The 25,317-nt window shown below is 28.5% G+C and overlaps 1 protein-coding gene across 1 annotated transcript in view; it reads left to right on the top strand.

The window, feature by feature from the left end:
* The window catches only part of LOC132946502 (cyclic nucleotide-gated cation channel subunit A), a 188,840-nt gene extending 165,437 nt beyond the window's left edge, over positions 1-23,403 (top strand). Inside the window, 6 exon segments of the mRNA XM_061016536.1 lie at positions 6,522-6,677; positions 6,762-6,905; positions 11,181-11,436; positions 13,478-13,654; positions 16,727-16,856; positions 19,674-23,403. Coding sequence (XP_060872519.1) covers positions 6,522-6,677; positions 6,762-6,905; positions 11,181-11,436; positions 13,478-13,654; positions 16,727-16,856; positions 19,674-19,836 — 1,026 coding nt within the window. The 3' untranslated portion in view covers positions 19,837-23,403.
* The last annotated feature ends 1,914 nt before the right edge of the window (positions 23,404-25,317 follow it).

A 25,317-nucleotide genomic window follows, 5' to 3' on the forward strand; every position in this document is an offset into this window, starting at 1 on the left:
TTTTTGTATTTAAATTAGAGATACTTTTTGTAAGTTGCCAGTACTTGTGATGCTAGTTGCAAGTTACAATGATTATCAAACTCAAGTACCACCGTTAGTATTCGAAAATGTAATACAAGGTTTTTCATAAGTTGTTATAATAGCTGTTAAAAAACATTAAGGATGGTAACGTTTATTTTTCATAAGTGCTTAAAGTTCAAATTATAATAAAACCACGATATATACATCAAAATCACGAAAGTTTGCAAATTATTTTGAGGTTAAAAATTTATGAAAATGTAAAACAAGGTTTCCCATAGGTAGTTCAAACTGAACCAAAAAACCTTTTTTATTATTTTATTCTAATAATTACTGTACAATCTGTAAATTATTATTTTTTTACAATAAGCACAAGTGATAAGTAAAAAGAAATATAAAAATAGAATTAGTTTAATTTAATTAACAACATTTCAGACAGGGAGCTTATATGAAGTGTGGGGTTAGTCAATTAGTAAATCACACCACCAAAAAACCTAAAAATATATATATATATTTATATAAACACGGTTTTTTATAGAAGTATTAAGATCAAATTTTGACAAAATTTGATAAGTATTTAAACGAAGAATAACAATTTTAATTATTTTGTTGTAGTTTGTCGTAGTTATTCGTGGGTACTTGAAACTTTTAAAGTATATAATTATATTTTATACACACAATGATATTTTGAAATCCCATTTTTTCACCATAAATTAATTCAACCTACTGTATCACTAAATATATTATATAAAAAAAATACTAGAAAAGTATAAAAATGAATGTATGTATAAAATAATATATGCCTAGTATGTGCAATTCACGTAAATATTTTTGGTATATCCCCAGTATTTATTATTACTTGGACCATTAATACAAATTATAATAAATGTTAATATATAAATAAATAATATAAATTACTAAAATGTTCAAATCTCTATAGCCCCTATAGTTTACTAACACGTTATCGTGGAGCTATATGCTTAACTCAAAAACTACTCGTTAAATTTTAGATTATAAATTTTAATACGTTAAGATTTTCAGGAAGAATATCCGCTAAACAATTTTCCGTAGAATGGGAGGGTTCTTATTTTATAAACAGAAGCTTATATCTGCACGAGACACTCCTTCAGTGATCCAAATATTTCGAGAGTTTGAAAATAATGGTCCTTAAGTATAGGTATATTTAGAAAATCCTAAAATCAGAATTTGAATAACTGCATTATTGAAGAAAAAATTGGGGGTGGATGGACATGACGTTTGGCGAACCGCCGTGTATATCAGGGGCGTAATTAGGGGGGAGGTGATTAGGGGGTGGATCCCCCCAAACCTTTATTTTTACCGTTAACATTTTGATCAAAGTATTGATAATGACCGTTCATGTTTGCTAAAAACGTATATCCCCTCCCAAACCAAATTCCTAATTACGCCACTGCTGTATATATAGGTACCTACACTATACGTATATCCGTCCTGGTATGTATTATATATGTATCACATAATAAACGTAATATTATGATAATAATATGCATGTATGTTGTATAGCTGATCTTCGCACCGAATCCACGATAAAACCGTAATATTTAGAACCTCTCGGTTTGATATGCGTTTCGGTGCAACGTAATTTTTTCGTCGTTATAATGTCATACTTGCAGAATGCGGCAACGACGCTCGTCGGTTTCTGTGTGTAGTGTGTACACAGTTTACACGCTAACCGCCACGCGTCATCAGCTTTTTCGGATCGTAAATCTGTGCGTGCCGGCGTTTTTTTTTTTTTTTTAAACGCGTATTTTCGCGTTTTTCCAATATAATGTTCGTTTTAATTTGTCGTCCACCGGTGTGACTGCCAAACCCAACGCGTCAGCAATATTCACCGAGACGTATTATATACTGTGGGTGACATCATTGTGGTATTGTTCTCCATGCGGAGTACCAAATCACGAACTCCACCGCCCGCTGTAGTTGTATAGTCTGATGCGATTACGCGAGTCCCGCAGAGCGTGTGTAAAAAAAAAAAAATGTTCGATATTGCTTTGCCGTTTTTGGTATCATTAGCATTAAATTATTCCCCAATCCTACCCCCCTCCCTCTCTCCTCATTCACACTCGTGCAAGCCAAAAATATTATATATTGACTACCTTTCAAATGCGGTCGCCTCTATTGGTAAAATGACTCATTATACTTTGAGTTTATAAGCACTTCACTAACAGACTAACTCACCATCCTAACCCTTATATCGCCCAACTATCATCCGCAACTGTTCTCAACAAAAAAAAAGGCTAAAAAGACGGTGGTGTCGTGATCAGCTTATCCAAAATAAAAAATAAAATAAAAACTAAGATCACTATTAGCTATACATCGAGTATAGCTATTATTGTTATTGTAACTTATATACCTCATGAGCCATGACTAAGTACACCCATTGTCACTCTTTTATTTCCATGTTATTATTTAAAATTATATAATTATTATTGTTGTTGTAACCGATGACCTAATAAAAAGTATTGTTGAAACAAAATTCATAAATTCCGTCTATGAAACGTTAAATACCTAATAAAACTATAAGTGTTTTATGAGAGTAGATCTAAGACCCGATTTCGTTTTATGCATGATTAGGTGGTTTGGACGACAGTGCGGTTGTGTTAACTATAATTGTAATCGAACCTGACGGGCAGTATCATGGTGTTATTGCGATTCGTTATGAACATTTTACTATTGTTGAGTACATTGCCGCGAGTCATATCTGCAGTAGTCTCGTTCAAAGTCCCAACACTGTATATTGACTTCAAACAAAATTTGGTGCAACATCGACTTGATGAGCGTTCGGTAATTTAATTCAAAACTAAATAATAATCATCTGTCTAATATAATTTACACGCTTCAGAGTTACATCCCGCTGAGGGGTGTCTGTTATTTTAATGTTACTGTGAATACCCGATTTCGATGAAATGGTCATTGTAATAAGTCGACATAAATTTGTTTAACGTATTGAATTTTCAACGTTTTGTGGCACTACAGCAGTGGTAGGTACATGTAGCAACAACTTCTCGTGTCGACCGTCACGTCTAATCATTAATTTAATTTTATAACGTTTTACGTATTTTTGCGTACACACTATTGCGTTGTACACTGCAAATAAGCCTCCGCGACGATGCACAATCATTTGCATAATAAATTATAGCGTTCAGCTAGCTCCGGTTGATTATTGTATAAAAATCACGTCAAACGCAGCGTTGAGTGTGATGAATTATATATTATATGCGTTCTTAAATAACGTCTATGGAATCCGAGTTGTTATAAACAAATCGTTTTGTTCCGTAACACCTACGTACATACGTAGAGGCACGCATGACATATTGCAAGGTTTCACTGTGATTTATTATTTTTAACAATTTCAAATTTTGGTTGTGACGCTTAAAAATTGTCACCAGCTGCTGTAGCTGCTCGGTGTGCCCGCACCGTTGGCGTTAATTTTATTAATTTCGCATTTTTTGGGCACACGTTATGTTCGCTGCGAATAAGTCTTATTGGAGCCAATAAACGCCTTGTAACACAGTAAATTATCGTATGTTTCTGTACGAATGACGTCGTCGGTATATGATAAAACATTTAAACGCGTATACTCAAGTTCATAATACGTTCGTAATAATATCTGCAGAACCCGCTTTTTTACACGAATTTGTTGGGTATATCGGTATAGTGGATAACATAGTACATTATTATAATTTATAATGTGTTTTTTTTTCGTATTTTTTTTGCATCGAATGAATAATTTTGTTTTCATATATTTTACATTATACATACAGGTACCCACCACACCATTGTCAACACATGCAAGATAATATATCAATAATACATTTATAATACAACCCGAACCATTATCATTGTAATATATTTACACTGCCATTATATAGAAACTCGTATAATAATAATAACAATATTAACAATAATGTATACAGGCATAGTATCTCCTTTTCAAAATTGAATAACACATTTGTCAGATATACCGTGCTAGTAAATCACCCAATATCCATTCTAAACTATTTATGCAATTATGCGTTGACTAGCTATACACATACCTGCAATATGTAGATACCTACTTTATTTGAAACTTAGTGTCAGAGTACTACGGCGCACCGAATTAGTATTACATTATCGACAAAAAATGAATTGCAATGATGAACAAAAACGAATACAATATGTTCTAATTTCCAGCATAATATACTATAATGAATTATGACACGGACTACGGACACGCGTTATACCATCACTTTTATATCACTACGGTCTACGACACTATCAAAGAATACGATATAATATGTACATTGTACATCAAGGAAATATTTATATTCCAGGTTATAGAATAAAACTTTGTATTTTAATTTACAGCACTGACCGCTACTACGATACGTATTCTTATTGTCTGTGGTTTTCGTATTTCAATTTATGTTTTAATATAATATAAAATATTATTATTATGTATTACCTATATAATGTCTGAAAAGTTTTGTATTGGTCCCCCTCAAAACAAAAAAAAAAAATGAAATAATAAAAGAAGTGATCGAAAAACTTTTAAAAATAACACTGGTGTTATACGGATCCGAGAAAAAACTAAAAAGGTTTAAAATAAAAATTATTAAAAATGTATTAAAAATATATTACACCATGACGAATAATAATTTACGACCGTTGTTTTTGTATAATAACAATAATTAAAATATAAATTTCTAAATAACCGGTTGAAAACTAAAATTGTTATTAAAATATTTGTTAAATTAATTAAAATAGCTGTTTATAAATACAGAATGCTAAGATTGGAATTTTCGGTCTCGTACCACTTCAATCATCTCGGTGCAGTAAAAAATATAGTGTTTTATTACATATAGTATATATTTTAAACCAATAATTCAACGCATTGAAAACTCTATTCGGATATCGGTTAAGACCTCGTGTATATTCAATATATTTCACCAGTAAGTTGTCGATAATTTTTCTTTACGCTCTGGAGAACTATTGAACACAATGGACATCTACAAAGTCTCGATTAGACTTGATTTCCAATCAACGAATAAGAATACTTGAAACTTTTGCAGCACTTATATTTTTAGCTTCAACAGTGATTGCAAAAAAAAAAAATAGCTTTACTCAGAATTTAAAATTTCCGATATTGTAGGCGTTAGAAAAATAAATAAATTGAAGGTACAGACTCTGTTGAAAAGCGATAAAAAGAAAATTCGATTTTAGTGTATGAAATGTCTCAAACGGAGTAAATCAATTTTTTGGGCTTATAGCTGAGGGCTAAGATATAGCAGTTATAGAATTTGCATGTGTTCTAATCCAATATTTAGATAACCAATATACAAATTCGAATCATTCACTTGCAAATTTAAATATGATTTCCTATTTGCATGTTTTGATTATTTTCCATCTTCCATTGAAAGTGCATATATTTACGTATAGGTATTATGTAATTTTCGATCATATTTTTACAGTTGAGAAAATCATATTTTGGGTAATATTATTTTCGTTACAGGTCCATATAACACATTTTGTTACAAAAAAAAAAAATGTATATCATTATATTAATTAAATTACTTACTATACATTTCATAGTAAACAAATATTTATTTTTTTTTTTTGAATTTGGACTAATTAATTGTCCAACTTAAATGTTTATATCAAATACAATTTAATCATTATAAATAGCTTTAAAGTTCTTTTGCGTCCATGTTTTAAATTTGAAGTGGGAAATATTCTGAGTAATGCCACTGATATTGACCGATGTTTAAAGTTTAGACAGCGTGACAAAGTACAATAGACAGAAAGCAGAGGTAAAAAATAATATGTTGTGTCATACAACGGCCGCGGCTAAACATAAATTACAAAAACTTTTACAGATAACGTCTGGGTCTTTCCCAACTGATTATTTTATGTATAATATACAATATATACATTACACATATAAATAAATTATGTTTTTCCTTTGGATATTAATTAAACAAAAAAATATTAGATATACACTATACATATAGGTAATAGCTTTAACTGCCTTTAAGTATTTATAATGCACAACAACTTTTAAAAACCCTTATTTTAACATTATATACACAATACACACTAATCTAACAACTAATAAATATAACAAGTTATGAATTTAACTAATGTAGTTAATACATGAATAAGCTATTATTGTCGATAAACGTGTTTATATAGTGTTGGACAATTTAACATGGATATAATGAACCATAAATGGTTTCAAATCGCATACAATTTTAAATATTTGCATCGATTTGTGAAATTTGAGTTAAAATAAATAAAGGAGTTAAAGAACTCTGAAAACAATGTTCACAAAATAATTAATTGCATTACGTATGTTGCATATCAATAGTAAATATTTATAAATATAGTAATATACCAGTAACTTTTTTTCAAATATATCATGTTCGAATCATTATTTTATACTCTAATCTGAACACAAATAATAACAACACTCTTTATAATATCAGGCTCTCGATGAAGAACGTGTATTGGCCGCTTTACCAGACAAACTAAAAGCTGAGATAGCTATACACGTACATCTCGACACATTAAAGAAGGTCGAGATATTTCAGGACTGCGAACCTGGCCTATTAGAAGAACTCGTGCTCAAGCTCAGACTCCAAGTGCGTATCACCCATACATACGACCTGTACATTTTTGTTTTGATTTCATAATTCATATCGTTTTTTTTTTCCTATACAAATTAGGTGTTCAGCCCTGGAGACTACATATGCCGTAAAGGAGATGTGGGCAAAGAAATGTACATAGTAAAGAGAGGCATTCTTAGTGTCGTTGCCGACGACCAAAAAACCGAAATCGCCACTTTAAGCGCTGGAAGCGTTTTTGGAGAGGTCAGTAATAAAATAAATGGGTTTTTTTATGCACCTACCTATAGATACTATAATATAGTAGAACTATTTAATCCATATTGATTTTTCTTATATTAGAACTTCAATTTTGATCTTTGACAATTTATTGCTCATAAAACGTCTATGGTTTCAACATCCAGAGTTTGTTTTTAATTAAGACTTAAATACTTGTTAAATTAGAGAATTTCGCACTTAAAATTATAATTAGTTGTCACCGGCTCACATACAGGCTATAAATTCTAGTAGGTAATTCATATTTTAAATATGTTAGGTCAATGGTATAAATTTGCATATATAATCATTAATTTTAAAATATTGACAACAATATAGTCACATTTAATAATTAGTTAATTTGATTTAATTTTCATAATTTAAATTGTTTTTGCCTAAACACACATTACATACCATTATTTGTAATTTTCCGTAATTATCATGCAAAATATTACATATTGTTGCAAATTTTCAATTTTCAATCAGATTTTTTGGGCGAAAATAAGTTTATTTATTTTTATATCGTAAAAAATATTTTGTTTATGTTATACTAACAATAAATAATCCTGCTAAAAACATGACACTATTGCTTCAATATTATTTAAATAGCATAATATATTATAGTATCGAATTTTATAGTTAATTGACTGTTCGTTTAAATTGAATTACACAACCATAGCCAATATTAACTAGGTTCCAAAGCAACAATATGTTTAGTGAATTCGGTACCTGCCTGTGATTTATCAAGTACAACTTTATACTATGCAAAATTTGTAAACACTTATACATGACGTATTTCTTGGAAAATAAACACGAAGAATGATTTATACATTATATACCTACATGCATATTACATATACATGTATTATGTATACGCGTTTGTGTTTGGATATGTATTTATGTATATATGTGCGTGTATATGGCTGTAATTAAGAGAAACACAAATGGCACCAATTAAACATACCCCCTTTTTGAATGTCAGTATACCGTTTCACTTCAGAGTACATTTTAAATATGCAAAATAATAAATTAAGTTAGTAAAAAACGAGGGTATCTTTTTTATGTTATTTTTGGTAATTTGGTGTATTTAAAAATAAAATCACTGTTTTTTACCGTTAACATGGCCATTACATTGCTCTACCACCACGGTGCTTATTACAATCATTGTTCGATGTGTCATATGATCAGTGGTCATAAAAAATACGATTATTCGATTCATATACTATTATAATATGTAGGTATGCACATATTTTAAATGCATAAGAGTTCTACAATATTTTGTTATGACCACGCACAAGTGTAAATTATTATTTAAGAATTTGACTATGATTATTTAATAAACCATTCATATAGATAGGTAGTAAAATGTTGATTAATACTTTTAGATATTAATATAAAATAAATGAAAATATAAAAAGAAACAAATACCAAGTAATGAAATATTATATGCAACTATTATTTTCAGTACTTTTCCAAAAAGTAATAATATTTAGCACCTAACAAGACCCGATAAAATGTCCGATATGATGGTTACCAACAAAATGGATCTTTTCGTGATTCGCTATGTCAAAATCAAATCAGCATCGTTACAAGGTTTTTTATGGATGGCCACCGGTCATGAAATCGTATACCATAGATTGTTCCTTCTTCGTTTTTCCATAAAATTATAATCTTACCCAGGGGATTTTCTTTGACTGTATACAACGCATTTTTATTGACTGTAAAACACTAATTTATCGTTGTTTAAAACAAAGAAACAAAAATGTATTTTTATAATTTGCATACCTTTTACACCGAAGTAAAAAAAAATCCAATTTCTAAAATTCGTTATAACCATAAACTATACAACTGAAAATTGTTGTGCATGCCTAAATAATAAAAAATGAATAACTTGTAATCTTTTAAAATCAAGACGAACGTAAAAAATCCAATTGGACTTATTCATTCACAATGTATATTTTTAAAATCATAAATCTATAGTTCAATCTCTTCCTAAGGCTCAATAAATTAAGATAAAATGTACCAATCAATGTGAGTGGTTGCATACTCGATAGACTATAGTGTGTATAAAAAAGTGATTGTATAAAGAGTAAATATGACTGTTAATTATTTATTTAGAAATGTTATCTAAACATTTGAACATACATATATCATATATTATATGTATACTAGCTGATCCCATGCACTTCGTTACCCGTTAAATGTACAAACTGTATATGACTCAAACTTTGTTCCATGCGTTATTTAATATTCGGTGTATGATGGTCTAGATTTATCTTAACTTTTCTGTTGCCCGGAATAAAAATAACCCCGTGCTGTTTGTACGTAAGTGTATGATTTAACTCTAAAGTATCAAAGTTATACCTAGTTTGTCGTTTTTACTTAATTCCACCTACGGTAGATTAATATAATCAATTAATACAAAATTCTAACCCAACCTAACCGTACTAAAATCCGATGAATAAAAAAAAACAAATTTACTCCTTTTTTAAATTAACCTATCTTCTTCTCAGAGGTCTAATCTACACACAAACATTCATTTATATATATTACTAGCTGATCCCGTGCACTTCGTTGCCCGTTAAATGTACCAACTCTATATGACTCAAACTTTGTTCAATTCGTTATTTAATATTCGGTGAATGGTGTTCGAAATGTATCTTATCTTTCTGTTTCCTGGAATAAAAATTCTGATTCGCAGCAGTATATTGTCAGGTAGGCAATTTACCTGTGGTAGGTCGCGGACCCAGTGCTGTTTGTACGTAAGTGTAGGATTTAACTCTAAATTATCGAAGTTATACCAAGTTAATTTTGATATTATAATATAATTCGAATTGATGCCAGCTTGTACCTGATCCGCCCGAATAACCAATGGCAACCAATAATAAATAATTACTAATTTCTACTGTAGAGTGTAACCAATGGCAACTATTAATAAATAAAAATAAAATTTCCAATTTCCATCTTGAACCTCAATCTCCCTGTTTGAGCAGCTATTTAAAATGCGAATTTCGAAAAATCCTTTCTTAGTGCGCCTATACATAGTAATAAGTACATTTACTGAAAATTTCATATCCATAGCTTCAGCAGTTCCGGCTAGGCGATGATGAATCACCCAGGACAAGTCAAAATTATAATACAAATCAACAAACATGCCCGATTAACCAATAGCAACCAATATATAATACACTATTATTATTTTAATAATAATAATATTTTTGTTTTTATTTTTTTCTGGACAATCCTTATCACTTAGGGGTATGAAAATAGATAGTAGCCGATTCTCAGACCTACTGAATATGCATATTAAATTTTATAAAAATCGGTCAAGCCGTTTCGGAGGAGTATGGTAACTAACATTGTGACACGATAATTTTATATATTAGATATAATATACATATTATATGTATAGGCCAATCAATATAAATTTATGAATTAATATATTTTGATTATTACTGTCCCAATAAATATAGTGTATAGTAGGTTAATATTAAGTTATATAGTATATAGCTTAATATGATTTTATGATAAATATAATAAGCAACTAATTATTATTTGTCATTTTTGAAACGAATATCTTTTTTAATTTAATTATATATAATAATATTAGGGTTCTTACTATATTATTTATTTATTTGTAGTATTAGTTATGATTTTAAATTATTTTTAAATAACATTTGATTATATTTATTGGCTATATAAGTTTTATTTAAAATTTCGTTGGACTTCAAAATGCTTTAAAATTAGATTGATATTTAGTTTAGAATATAGAAACTAACAAACTTTTAACTTGTATAGTATAACTATATAACAGTACTCCAATAGTTAAGTATTTGTTAACTCTAAGAGGAATAAATAATGGCTTCTAATATAAGAAGATTATCAGAGCTTACAAGTATTATACAATAAGATTAAAACACCAATATATATTTAATAATGAATTATACTAAGTAAAGACCGAAATATGTTTAATAATATTAACGTATTTTCTTATTTTATTCAAATTTAAATCTTAATATATAATTTCTATTGGCTTTACTACAACTTAAATTTATTTTAAAAATAATATTGATTCTAACTCAAATAAATGTATTTATCGTACAACAAAACCATTAAGAATAAAGTCAAAATTGTATGATATAAAATTGAGTCGATGTTTAATACTAAAACTTTTAGTTTACGTATTATAACATCACGTGAAAATTATATTTTTGATTTTATGTCGAAAGTCAATTGTTTACATTATTTTTTTTCATTATTACCTAGGTAAGCGTACTAGAAATAGCTGGAAACAAAACAGGCAATCGTCGCACAGCCAACGTCCGGAGTTTAGGGTACTCTGATCTATTTTGTCTGTCCAAAAGAGATCTCTGGGAAACACTAAGGGATTATCCCGAAGCTAGACACAGCCTAATGCAACGTGGTTGTCAGCTACTGCGAAAGGATAGACTATTAGATGAGGACGCGTTCCTGCAAGCTCAGACACAAAATGAAACCATAAACGAAGCAGTGTCTAGATTAGGTATGTATATAACAATTTTAATCAATTACAAATAGGTACAGTTTGACCATTCCATTACCAAATACGTTTTCATTATAATGTTTGACATTTTATGCTCCACTAAGTAAAAATTCTGATTAGTTATTAAAATTATTAAATTTAACAGTTGTTTTTTTTTTAACGCACTTCTATAAAGCTTTATTTCAACGACTAAAGTTTGTTTTGCACAAATTATTCTACACAGAACGATATTGTCATAAAAAATGATTGCTTTAAAAGCAGAAAATAAATATTTGTCATCATTAATAAAGAACTAATAATTGATTTAATAATGTACGAATCGTACAGTAATTCGTTTTCTTTGGTAATATCGTGTGTAAGCTGTATTTCCTTCAATGATAATAACAATTTAATAAAGTGTCGTAGCAGACATAACACTGAAATTTTAAATGTCATGAGCACTTAAAATTATTTTATATTTTTTTAATATTAGACGTAACATATTATATTTGTATACAAAAAAATTTATATTATAAAGAATACATTCCTCGTAATAGTTTTCTCGAATTCAATACTATTTATTTGATTTCATTCAGAAATGTTAAAAAAAAAACGTACAATTTTCTTTTGAATGTTTCCAAAGAATTTCTTATTCCAATGGAAATACCAACTAATTCAATTAATCATATTGCTGCAATGATATCAGTATATAACTTTTGCCGTTGGAGAATAAATTTAAGTTAAATTTTTTAATCCAACATTAATTAAATGTTGGAATATTACAAATTTGTTATAAATTGTATTCACAATAAATATATTATAACAATATGCATAATATGTTATATAAATGCCACGAACATGAAAATGTAAACTATAAGTGAATATGTATCACATATATAATATATATATACTTAAGCAAATATTATATCTTGTAGTTCTTGAGAATCGTGAAATGATTACATTTTAGTTCTAGAAAAGCTAAAATAGATGAAAAATAAATAATGGTGTTGAAAGATTAAATTCCCATCAAATGTCATCACATATGGTTGCATCTGATAAATGATGACAGTTCGTAAGATGAACAATAATGTAAGATTCTACACAAAAATGATTTATGACAGATATTCAATACTGATAATTTAATATAATTATAGTATCTCGAGCATTAATTTGAAATTGTAGTAAATCTAGTAACCAAACAATTGAAACAAACTTAAATGTATAGTAGTAGTGTATATGTGGTTGAAAATGTGTAAAACCTTTTATTTATTTATATTATCTGTTTATATTGTGTTTGAAATATTATAAAATGTGACTGTTAAATTCACTTAAAATTATTATAGATACCCAACGTTAAATGTATAATTTAAAGTTCATAATACTAAAGTAACAAGTACAGCAGGCTCCTCTGATAGATTCTCTCCTAATCAATATAAATAGTGACTAGATGTACAATAAATTATGTAATACAATTTTAGACCTAAGATAATAATATTGTAATAAATACCATATTAATGTTGATATCCTAAAATGCATAACCTCGTGGTCGTTTTGAAGGTAAAATAACCCTATTTTATCACCATCCGAATTCGTTTGATTATTAATTCATATAGTTAATGTTTTACATACTAATAAACACTTTTAATAGATAGGTACTTCAATGGGGACTAAAAAGGGTGTAGACCGAAGAACCCCTTATTAAATGTTCCAGTATTATGTGTAAGCCTCAGTATAATTAATTTTTCCATATTATGAATATATTACAAATTACAATATTATAATATGTTTGAATTATTATGAATGTATTTTTTTATACTTTTTGTGATTGTTTATTTCAATATCCTTAAGTTACTTTTATAATTTCAAGTTCTCCAAGCCAACCTACATTACTGGTGTTAATTTTTTTTCGTGTAATTTTCATTTTTTTGAAACCGACAAAACTATATTATAGTATAATAATGGTGTCCGTTCGTTCGCCTCAACCTTGTAAACATTTATTTCGTCCGTTACAACCATACACTATACTTATATATTATTATAATAATATGTATATAATATATAGACTGTAACCACTACGTGTCCCCGAACCGAGGCGTGGAAGGATACATTAGATTAGCCAACAGCAGGGACGAATTCGGACAGCCGACTCTGCGGCAGTCCAATCGCAAGCAGTCAAAGAACAAGTCAAAATTCTCGACGGTCGTTATCAAACCAAACCGGAAGCAATTCGCTCAAGTTTGTACGTCGCCAATGAGGGTGCGTGACGGACACTTGCTATTGCGTGTGTCGTCCCTACATTGTCTCTGTCTTATATACGTGTGCACGCACAACATTGCAGGTTGTACGTTCAGAACATCCATTTAACTCTATTATACTTACCTATTTTTAATATCACATCGATGTATTATCAGTTATCACATTTAAAGGTAAAAATATTATCAAGGACCATGCGCGTAGGTTTTTTTATATTTTAATTTTGAAGCAAGTTATGTGCGTTCTAAATTTCGTTAAATTTTTGTAAAATTTAAAACGCTCATAACTTGGTTTACAATTAAAGTATCGAGAACGCTATACGTGTGGTCCTGCTTAATATTTTAGGTAGTATTATAGATCATTAAATTCTTTCTAATATTATAATATTTATAAATGTATAAATGTATTATTCTGAATGTAAAATTGTACGTGTTATCGTTGTAAGACAGAGACATATGTGCGGGTATAACGTCATCTTAACAGTACGGTGAGATTACGTCCCGCGAAGATTTACACACTACAACCAGAACTCGATCAATCGATCTGCCACTTTTTGCGATGACCGTGGTGGTCAATCCTCGCGGGACTCACCCTGTATATCGTAACGATAAATCTGGGTGAAGGTTACTGCAGATGTTTTTGTTGTTGTTGTGGCGGTGTTGTATTGCATACGTACGATATTATGACCCGTTCAATTGTGTATAATATATAATATTAGATGATACATAAATTAATAATTATCCTATATAATATCTATATAGATGATATTATATGTCACTATTATATCAGATTCACCAATAATGCTCATCTCTATATTATCCTTTAACCACGTTTATTCAAATTATGATTTTTGGAATTTTCGTGTGTACTCGAAAACCTCATTTTCAAATATCTACTTAGATTTTTTGTCATAAGTTGCGTTCAAAATAGTAGTCAAGCAAAAGTTTCCTAAAACGAAATTCGTTGAACTGAAACATAAATACCTTATATGTATAGGTAGGTGTTTAAATTCAATATTTTATGAATTTTTAAGAACAAAAAAATTTTGAATTTATTGTTCATGATTTTGAATACATAATTATTCACAACAATTAAAAAAATAAGAATTTTGTAATATTATTTATTATGAAATTGTAGTAAAAACGTAGGTATTTTAAGTTGTTATTCCCCCTCTCCCTTAAACAAACACCACCAAATAATTTTACTCAATTTACGTTCATGACCGGATGATTTTTTTTGAAAAAGTTGCAAACAAGTTGCGGGATATCTGAGTTGTTAAACTAATGTACTAATCATGATAACCTAGAGATAGCAGGCTATATAGTTATAAATAAATATTTTACATTTATAATATACTAGCTGATCCCGTTCACTTCGTTGCCAGTAAAAAATGCATTATATACATTTTTTTCTAATTTTATTTCATTGGACAGGTGGTGCCACACATTTATTCCTATTTTAGCTCTCGATATTTAATGGATAGAAGTTGGGTTCATAAAACCAGGAAGTAAAAAGGGTTTTGAAACATGAAAAAAATCGAAACCTTTTTCAGACACAAAACCCAAAAACCGAAAAAAATCAAAACTGTTTTTAGACGCAAAATTCGAAACCCGAAAAAAATTTAAACCGTTTTCAGACACGAACTGACTCGTTTTTACTCCCTGCATAAAACTATGCTTTAAACCTACTCCGTGAAATACTTTATAATTTTAAAACCATCCCTATGAGTATCGGACGAGTAGTTCTAGAAAACATGCGTGACAAAGATTTCCATTTCACATTTACATTTATAGATATACAGATGAAACATATTTAGTCCACTATAGGTATAATGTTCGGTAAATGTTTACAAGTAACAAAATGCCAATAGATTAACATTGATTAGTGGTTACTTTTATATATTCAAATCATCATGGACTCTACATCTTTTAAACCTCACATCATAGATTATAATATTATCTCTACTATAGTAGTATATAATAGGGGTCTAAAGTTTAATATCTCTAATTAACTATATTATATAAACTATTCGTTCGAGTACAAATTTAGAAACATCAACATCTTAAAAAAAAATCAAATGATTCAACAATTTCCAATAAAAATATGCGGTTTTCATTTGAAAAAAAAAACTTTGAAACTTTGAAATTATAATGACGAAATAGGGGTGAGCATGTTTGGCGAATCACCCTTTTATATGCATAATATTTATTACACGCTGAGCAATTTTTGCGTGCTAAATTTACCCGTTAACTCATTCCTTCGTTGCAGTAACGGGTATATAGTCTCATCGCCAACTAAGGCGTAATACGTAGAACAACATATATTATGGTTGAGGCGGCGGCGATGGTGGTGGTGGTGGTGGTGACGGCGACGGTTATATATTATTATACATAAATATAATATAGAGAGAGTTGACGCCCAGCTACTCAGACCACTCCGTATTTCGTTTCTGTTATGGATCCAAAAACAAACGAAGGCCAAAAAAAAAAGTATTCAAAAGAATACTTAAATTCACCAGTAATGACAACAGCAATAATAATAATAATAATGCACACACCAAAGTTCCGACGCTTCCTGTTCGCGCGCTATGACATCGCTGCAGCATGCTGTATCCGCTGCAAAGTTGGCATACCTTGTATACCTATAACAATATAGTATTGTATTATTATATTATATTACATTATTGTATACATAATGTGGTTTGATAAATAAACACAATATAATTATAATGTGTATAATACTACAGCTGTCTGATAATAACATAACACGTATACCCAATTGTATTTAACAAAATGTATAACAATTAATAATATAATATACTAATAATAATTAATAAACGCATTCAACTAATATTGACACATTTAATAGTTATAAGTCTACTAATATATGCCTATTAATATTATATATGTTGTACCTATACTAATAATATATTATTAACATAATATTGTTGTACTTATACTAATCGTATTCGTATCCATATAATATTATATGCTTATCATATACTTCGTGCACGATGATATAATATTCTGATTGTTGCAATATTCTTTTGTATTTTCAGATACCACAATGAAAGATGTGACTTCTCGGTTGTCAAATCTCGTGACCGAATATTACAATCAAAATGTCAAGCTCAATGAAAAAATTACCGAATTGGAGGAACAAATACGAGTTGTCAAATATCATTCAATGTAAATATTCAAAAAAATTAAATTCAAATACATAGTATAAGATTAATTTTTAAATTTATCTCAATCAACTAAATAGTAAGAAAAACAAACGTAATTGTAGCGAAGTTTCTTCGAACATACATTTTCAATGCATCCAATCCTCAAAATGTAATAGGAATATTGATAATTGAAAAACTTTTTGTTAAAGTATATTGAAAAACATAACTTTCAAAGAGATAAAGTGTTTATATTCCTTTCAAAACCTTTTTCAAGAAATTTTAAAATTTTTATATGGAAACATTAACCTACACATTTACCTTCCAATGGCCTGTAGCCTCGTATATACCTAATCGTACATTTAGTGTTTGTATAGAGTCGGATGGTCGTTTTTGTTTTTAAAGATATTACAATAATATGCTAGTTTTTTGAGAACGTTAAAACCTATAAAATTAGAGAGGTGTAGAGGAAATATTTATTAATTTATTATTTTCTACTCTATATAGGAAAACAACAAATCTCTTATCATCCCATACAATAATATATTATATTAAATATACATTATACCTAGGTAATAGGTTTATAGGTTTACGTATTTGATTTTGTTTCGAAATACCTTGAAGCAATTTCCTGCGGTTTTATTTTATTTTCATTGGGTAAGCAATTTAATTTAATTGAAGTGTTAATAAAAATACGTTTTGATCGATAAAAATGTCGATCGATGTACAATGCTTAATCTTTTCAAACAACGCACAACAATTGCCTTCACGAAAATTCTCATAATGATAATTTATACAACTCCGTCGTATATTCGTATTCGGAAATTTGTTCAGAAATGAATAGAATTCTGCGATACGCCATTATCTATTGTAATATTTGTCCATTTTAGCGCCTCCTTTTGTCTAAATTATATTAGATAAACAATATATTATACGCTTAACGTCTCTGTCTCGCCCTACGAACATCAAATAAATAATGAGAAATGGTACAGTGGGCTGGTCTATGTCAAATGGGAAAAAAAACGTATAATACTCGTATAACGGGATTGCGGGGTTATTTACGTTCATTCGTCCCGCATACTCTTCCACAAAAAGTTTTATTAGCATTTTTGTATTTATGCATTTAAAGTACTCATTTTTAAAAAAATCTACCAAATGTCATTATTGTAAGTGAATGTTATTAAGCGGTAGACAGATTACTCTGCAGATCGGGACGTTTCTTTGCAGTTGCTCGGATGTTATTAGTGGCAGAGGTGGAGTATAATTGCGGTATTACAGTTAAATACGATTCTGAGTCAAAATATTTGCATTCAATTTCATAAATTATGGGTGCGTACTGTAATATTAATAAAATTATATGCACAAATTGGGTGGGTGAATTCAAGTTTCGAGGCAATGATAAATCGTTGCTGAGCTTCATTTGCCAAAAACTTGTTAAGACTTGGATTTCTTATATTATTCTTTCTCTGGATTTTGATGTTTTCGATGTTTTTATCAAAAACTTTCCACACATTTAAAAATGTTTTATGAAACCACACGATGTTATATAATATTATAAAACACATTATGTTAGATCACACATGAACACGCGCATTCCCTATTATTTTACAGTTTTTGTTTTCAAATATTTTAGACCTTATTGTGAATAATACATTTTATTTGTTTTATAATATATAATGCTTTTCAATCTACTTTTCTTCTGGGCAGTAAAAGTACCTTAAAAGTTCAAAGTTACATATGGCTTTTTGTTGATAAGAAATTGATCACTAGTAGTAGGTACTTTGTTAGGTTGGTCACTTGTTACGTTGCACAAATGCATATAATTATTTTTATAATATCAACTTTTTTTAAAAAAATACTGTAAGTTTTATTAAATTCACCGAAATATATAAGGTTGTTAAATGTACATGCGTTATATGTTAACAAACACTATTTTAATGGTACAGTAAAGTTATAGTGATTAATAATGAGTTATTTCTATTATAGAAAACGCTAAAAAATAAATAACGATTTTGAATATTTAACTTTTATTTTTAATGAATATTAAAATTAGAAATATTTTATTTGCCTTTTGACGCTATTTGACGCGTTAAAATGAATATGATAATAATTGACGATATACTATTCATTTTATAATTATTTTTCTATACAATTAAAAAAAATATTTAATCTTATCTATTAAAAATGTTCAACAATACATAGAAACAATTACTTTAAAATTTAACACGAATATATATTTCAATATCAGGCGTTCTTCTATGAATCTCGTTTAATAATAATTAAAAACCGAATAATTAATTTTTGAGTTTTTTGAAAAGGATTTAAAATAATTTAATTGCTTTTTTGACTTCACTACAATTTAGGTTTACTCAAATAAAATGCAAGTTTTTACAATATAAAATAATTTAAATTAAATAAGTGTCTAAGAAATTATATTCATTTTTTTTTTTTTTTGAGGGTCAGGGATTCGTCGCAAAGAACCCGGGTGGTCACCCATCCGGGAACCTGCGACGCCGGACCGGTGCTTGGCTGCCATACATTATAAGTGGCTGCGGCCAACCACCACGTCATACCAGGCTATATATTCGACAGTTTTACATTGTGTAGGTTAAACAATTAAGTGTAAAATAAAACTAAATTGAAAACAAATTCACAAAAGTTGAGCCGAATATTATTATACACAATAAACAATAAGCATTAAACATTTAAAAATCATTATTTTTTTTTAACATTGGGTATAGGTTGGTACATGCATATTATTATAATTTATTATAATATATAGAACCTACACCGTAATAGTAAAATATAATAAATACTAATCGATGTTGTTGTTTGTTTTTAGAACTGATTCAAAATACGAGGATCAACAGGGTTCGAATGTTGAAAATGACTCAACTTCGTCATCTAGCCAATCAACGGTATTCGGGACTTATGCCACAAGGAGATCGTTTAACGTTCCCAAGAATTCTTGGGCTCGAAGGCGTCGTAAACTTAAGTCCACCTGATGTTTAACGGACGGGCTATCTCATTTACAGGATCCATATGCCTCGGCTTAATATAAACCACGGTGATTAGTGTATATTCTTGATATTGGATAGTTAAAAAAAAAAATCAACTGCCAATATTTAAGTGCATTGTATACATACGGTTTATATTTAATAATGGATCTATGTAGGCAAATAATTGTGAGGTAGTCTACTGAAATGTACATACGAAAATATATATAATATAATACATAAAACAAAAAATTGTACGCCAGTCGGCAGTCAACTTTCTATTACGATTTACGTTTCATTGTTAGGAGGAATCGAAATATTTTAAAACTAGTATCATGGTATTTTCATTAGCCCAACAAGAGCTTTATGGTGATATCAAAAATACTGTAAAATATTCCTACAGAAAAATGTTTTCTTGTCTACATTGTTTGGTTTTTAAATAATTTAACTTATTTCATAGTACCTATAATTTTACGTAAAAAAAATAATCCAGTTAAAATATTCCCACGATTTATCAAATATAAATTTTTAAAATACCAAAATAACCATAAAGTATGTGCATCACGTTCTTGTGTTCATTTGGTTTGTAAAAAGTAATGTACCTAATAAAATTAATATTTTAATTTTTATAACACCCACTACGTTTAAAAATTAAATTAAAATGTTATGATTAGATATATTATTTTGTTACATGAGAATCTTACGATATTAAATTCTAATTTATATAGATTTATTTTTGTTGAACATTCGACGTCCTAAACTTGGGTACAAACATGAAACAATTGCTAAACACAATTAGTTTAATGTTATATAATAGTAAATATCTACTACAGATTGTAATAGAATATAAACCCAATTTAATTTATCTTGTAACAAAATATATTCTCACAAACATTTTATTGTACATAGTACATACCGCAATAATATGATTAAAGTTATTTGAATTGAGTGACGTATTACTGTTGGGTCCCATAGACCCAAATTTACGCCTAATAGAGTCCAAAAAATATCATATAATATTACAATTGAATCCAAAATACATTTAAAAAAAACATTTTCCTTCCTATTTACAGACTTAGGACTGTCAAAACGCAATATGTCAAAAAAAATCTAAAAAATTGGACTCTGTTAAGCATATTATTGGACGGAATTCAGCCATAAATATAATTCCGGATCTGGGACTGAACTCTGTATAACTCCCGAATTGAGTGCCATTGCTTGGGGATTCTTTGTAGGTATACGTCGACCGTAGGTTTCCTTTTACATTCAAATCTTTTACCTGGCAATCAATAGAAAACATTGGGTAAGAAACACAAAATGCGGAGAGGGTGATAAAAAAGGTATAAAGATTGAAAAATTTCCGAGAACTATTAATAAACAAAATGGTTCCATATAAATTAAATATTAAAATACTTTCATGTATTTTTTTTTTTTTGATGGCAGTTGGATCAAATATTTTTTAAACGATTCAGCGTTCAGTTGCAATTTTACGAAACATGCACAACAGTTATGGCACAAAATATAACTACAATAAGTTATCTATAAAATTACAAAATCTTAAATTAATTAAATGTATAATAGGAACATAGGATCACTTTTCTTCGTATTAGTTTTAGATTTATTCATTCATTGTATGTTTACTTTTGCTGTCTACTCGTCAGTCATCCATAAAATTCGTTATTTATTCTAAAGCCTAAAATTGTAATAGTTATTATTACCCTCAACTTTATTCATAAAAAAAATTGTCTATAATTAAATAATACGCAACATTGTATCCAAAATTAATCAAATATTAATAGGTACCTCCTATATTATATTAAACAAAACTGTTGACCAACAAAATTGTATTACATTTTTCTAACAATATTGTACAGTGGGTACTTACTTACATGGATTGTTGTAAAATACATTTTAAGATGTATTTTATTATATTTTCAATGATTCCTAAAGTATTTATTTTAATACTAATTCATAATATTATTGGCTATTTCGATTTTGATTTTGCATAATGCAAACTGCATACACTAATATCACGCACCAAGCATAGTTATTGAATCGTGTTATGGAAATGGAAGCCGTGTAAATAAACACAACCATTGTCATGATGTTTCATTTACGTATATTATATTATATACATTCGAAATAACGTTAGTTTAGCTTAACTAATTACAGTGAAATACTTGTAGGTACGATGTAATATATGATAATGTGATATTAATCCATCTCTGAATGCACCGCAATAATAATATCAACAAAAAAATTATTATTTCTAATATCAAGAGTATCCGAGGTACACACTAAACGAATATAATATTTATAACCCCGTACATTTTGGATTAGGTTTGTCATTCACTGTACAACAAAGGTGGGTCATTCAATAATTTGAGATCGTTTTCTTTCACTATAGTATACTGTATTATTTATAAAATCGATAAATTAAGTTTAAACGTCGGTCTATAAATGACTCATTCACGTAAATTACAACATACAGTGACGTGCAATGCGGGTTAGAGTTACAACTGTCATCCCCCAAAATTTCTAGTGCCCTATATTTTTTTTAGTTGAAAAATAGATTAACTGGCGGGGTTTATTCGATCAATCTTTAGAAAGAAAAATGTTAATTTAAAAACCCCTTCTGTCTTCAGAGATAAACAGAAAAATAATAAATATAAAACCCTGCATACGACGATACTGCTGAGTACAACTACGACAAAAATATGCAAAGCTCAAATAACAAAACTACAATCTAGTTAAAACTAGTTTGTAAAACATACGTTCATTGTTGATTTGTCAAATCTGTATATCTATATGTTATAAGTACCTATTATTTTTTTATGCTACACTGAACACGTGTAGTTTGTGTTAACAATATTATCTTTATTGTTATGTAGTCATTTGTAATTTGTATAACTATATAAGCGAATCCACTTAAATTTATATAAGTACAGTTATAAATGTTATAAATAATATTATATAGTTTTAAAAGAGTACTTACTGTTATTAAAGTTATTGATATTATTAACGTGTAGATACGAAATGGCGAAGAGTACGACAAAAATATACATAATATATATTTTCTTTTGTACATACATTGTTTGACGTTCGTTACTTATATATACAGCATAATATTGTGCTATGTATTTTACATCAAATAAAACTACGAAATTATGTTTAAGTTTTTTACCATACAAAACTAGCTTTAGGAAAGATTGTATTATTAAAAGTAAAAACCCGTGCAGACAATATTGTATATTACACTTACATGGATTTAATAGGAAACACGTTTTAAGTTGTATTATTATCATTATATAATATAATATATTATATATACTTTATAATGCAATTTGCAATTTTGTACATGTGCACCGTAATTTTTACATAATATGTATACAGTATTTATATAAATTACATATACGAGTAGGTAGGTATGTACAATATATATATATATAATATATTGTGTTTTAACGATGTTTAAATTTCGGCGACAACTGCACGGTAAAATGAACTTCATTTATAATATGATATATAATATAACGGTGTACAAATATATCAATTCACGTCTATAATTCATTTAGTATTATATCCGTAACCTCTATGGGTATTAGTGACTAGTGTATACCTACGAATAGTGTGTTATGTGTACAATATACAACTTAAACTATATAGTCAGGTTATACCACGTTTTAAATAATATAACGTGAAGTTTATAATAATATAGGGTAAATGAATATCATAATCTTCAACATTTTGGAAAATATGAAATAAACCACGTTATGAACATTTCTTATTTATAAAAAATATTGATAAATGAGGTCAATAAAGTAGTCAATATAATATTATAGTCACATAATATACAGCTTGTCGAGATGATTGTACTAATGATTTTTTCTCGATCTATATATACAATATACAAATAGCCATTAGAACATAATGTAGAGATTAAAAATCACACTTAACCACCTAATAAGGACAATGCTGTACTTACTCAAAATAAATTTTCGTAGAGAAGAAGGAAGGGGGTTAGGTTATTATTTTTCGAGTTGTAGAACTATTCTTATGGAATGAAAACTGTCTAACCAAAGCTTAAAAACAATGTTTTCTATCAAAATATAAAATACCGTATTCAATCACAAAATAATATGCAATATGCTTATAAAGCCATACACCAGTTGGTGTAAATAATTATTAATTAAATTTAATATTTATCCTGAAAAAATGGTATTTACGACTGTCTGTAATAAACTATTATAGTCGTAGAATATTAGCTGTGTATAGGAACAGTTAATTAGCTGCCTGCACGCGTATATAATTTCTTGCAGACGACAAATTGTTTAATACAATTAAAATTATTTTATAAAGCCAATAATATGCTGTCTCGATTGGGGTCTTAAATATTTTTCCAATAAACTATCTGGAAATTTAAAACTTTCAAGCTGAAAAGTTATTAGGCGGGAGTAAAAAAATAAAAAAAAACTATCAACGACGAACTTTGCTGACATAGTTGATTATAATTAAATCAACTGACTACTGACGAATATAATAAAACGACACTCCAGCTAAATTCGTACATTAAAATCGAACTAATACGTAGGTATATTAGATGATGTGGGTTGCAGGTATACTGTTTAACATTATTTATGAATAATGTATTCCCACACATAAGTATTATAGATATTGGTACTTCATTGTAATTCATATATTATGTTAGAAATATTGTTCAATAGGCACCTATTCTTAACACATTATACAATATCAATATATATAATATTTATTTGATTTAACTAATTTAATTGTGTATAGTAGTATTGTTGATATATTTTTTTTAATTGCGCAACAACAATTTGATATCCAATTTCCTCAAAGTCAGATTTCTGTATAAAATAGATTGTGCATAGTGTTTACTTTTGATATTTTTAAATTGCTATAAAACAACTTATGGGGATGCTATTGCATTCAAACCTACACTATTCGAATTGAAAATATTATGAAATTTCAACTAGATAATAATTTGTTGATCTTGGCAAATTTTGTTAAGATTCAAATTTGAAACACTTATATAAAAAAATTATGACCATATATTTTCAATACCTACTATTAAATTGTTGTATAAAAACAACTTATGAAGAACTTTGTATTTTTATATTTTTCAAGTTATTTGACGGAAAAAAATGTATTAATGTAAATTGATATAAAAATAGAATATTTAAAATTCTTTTGGTTCAATTTCTCATGGCCATCGTCGGAGAGGCACATAATATGAAGTTAAACAGTTTAGAATGAAACACGCACGTATAATATGGATCCATGTGAAGCGGGCCTAAGGTTAAGCAGATATAAAGCTAACAACAAAAAATTGGATCAACTATTCTACGGAACGCAAATTTACTACCTATCTACTATGTAATATATATGAAATAAATAGTGCTTGTGGTCAGTATAGTAGTTAAAAACTAATTCGCTACAGACGAGGAGTCCGTACCTAATGGCTTT

This window comes from Metopolophium dirhodum, chromosome 6 (genome assembly GCF_019925205.1).
Source record: "Metopolophium dirhodum isolate CAU chromosome 6, ASM1992520v1, whole genome shotgun sequence".
Lineage (NCBI taxonomy): Eukaryota > Metazoa > Arthropoda > Insecta > Hemiptera > Aphididae > Metopolophium > Metopolophium dirhodum.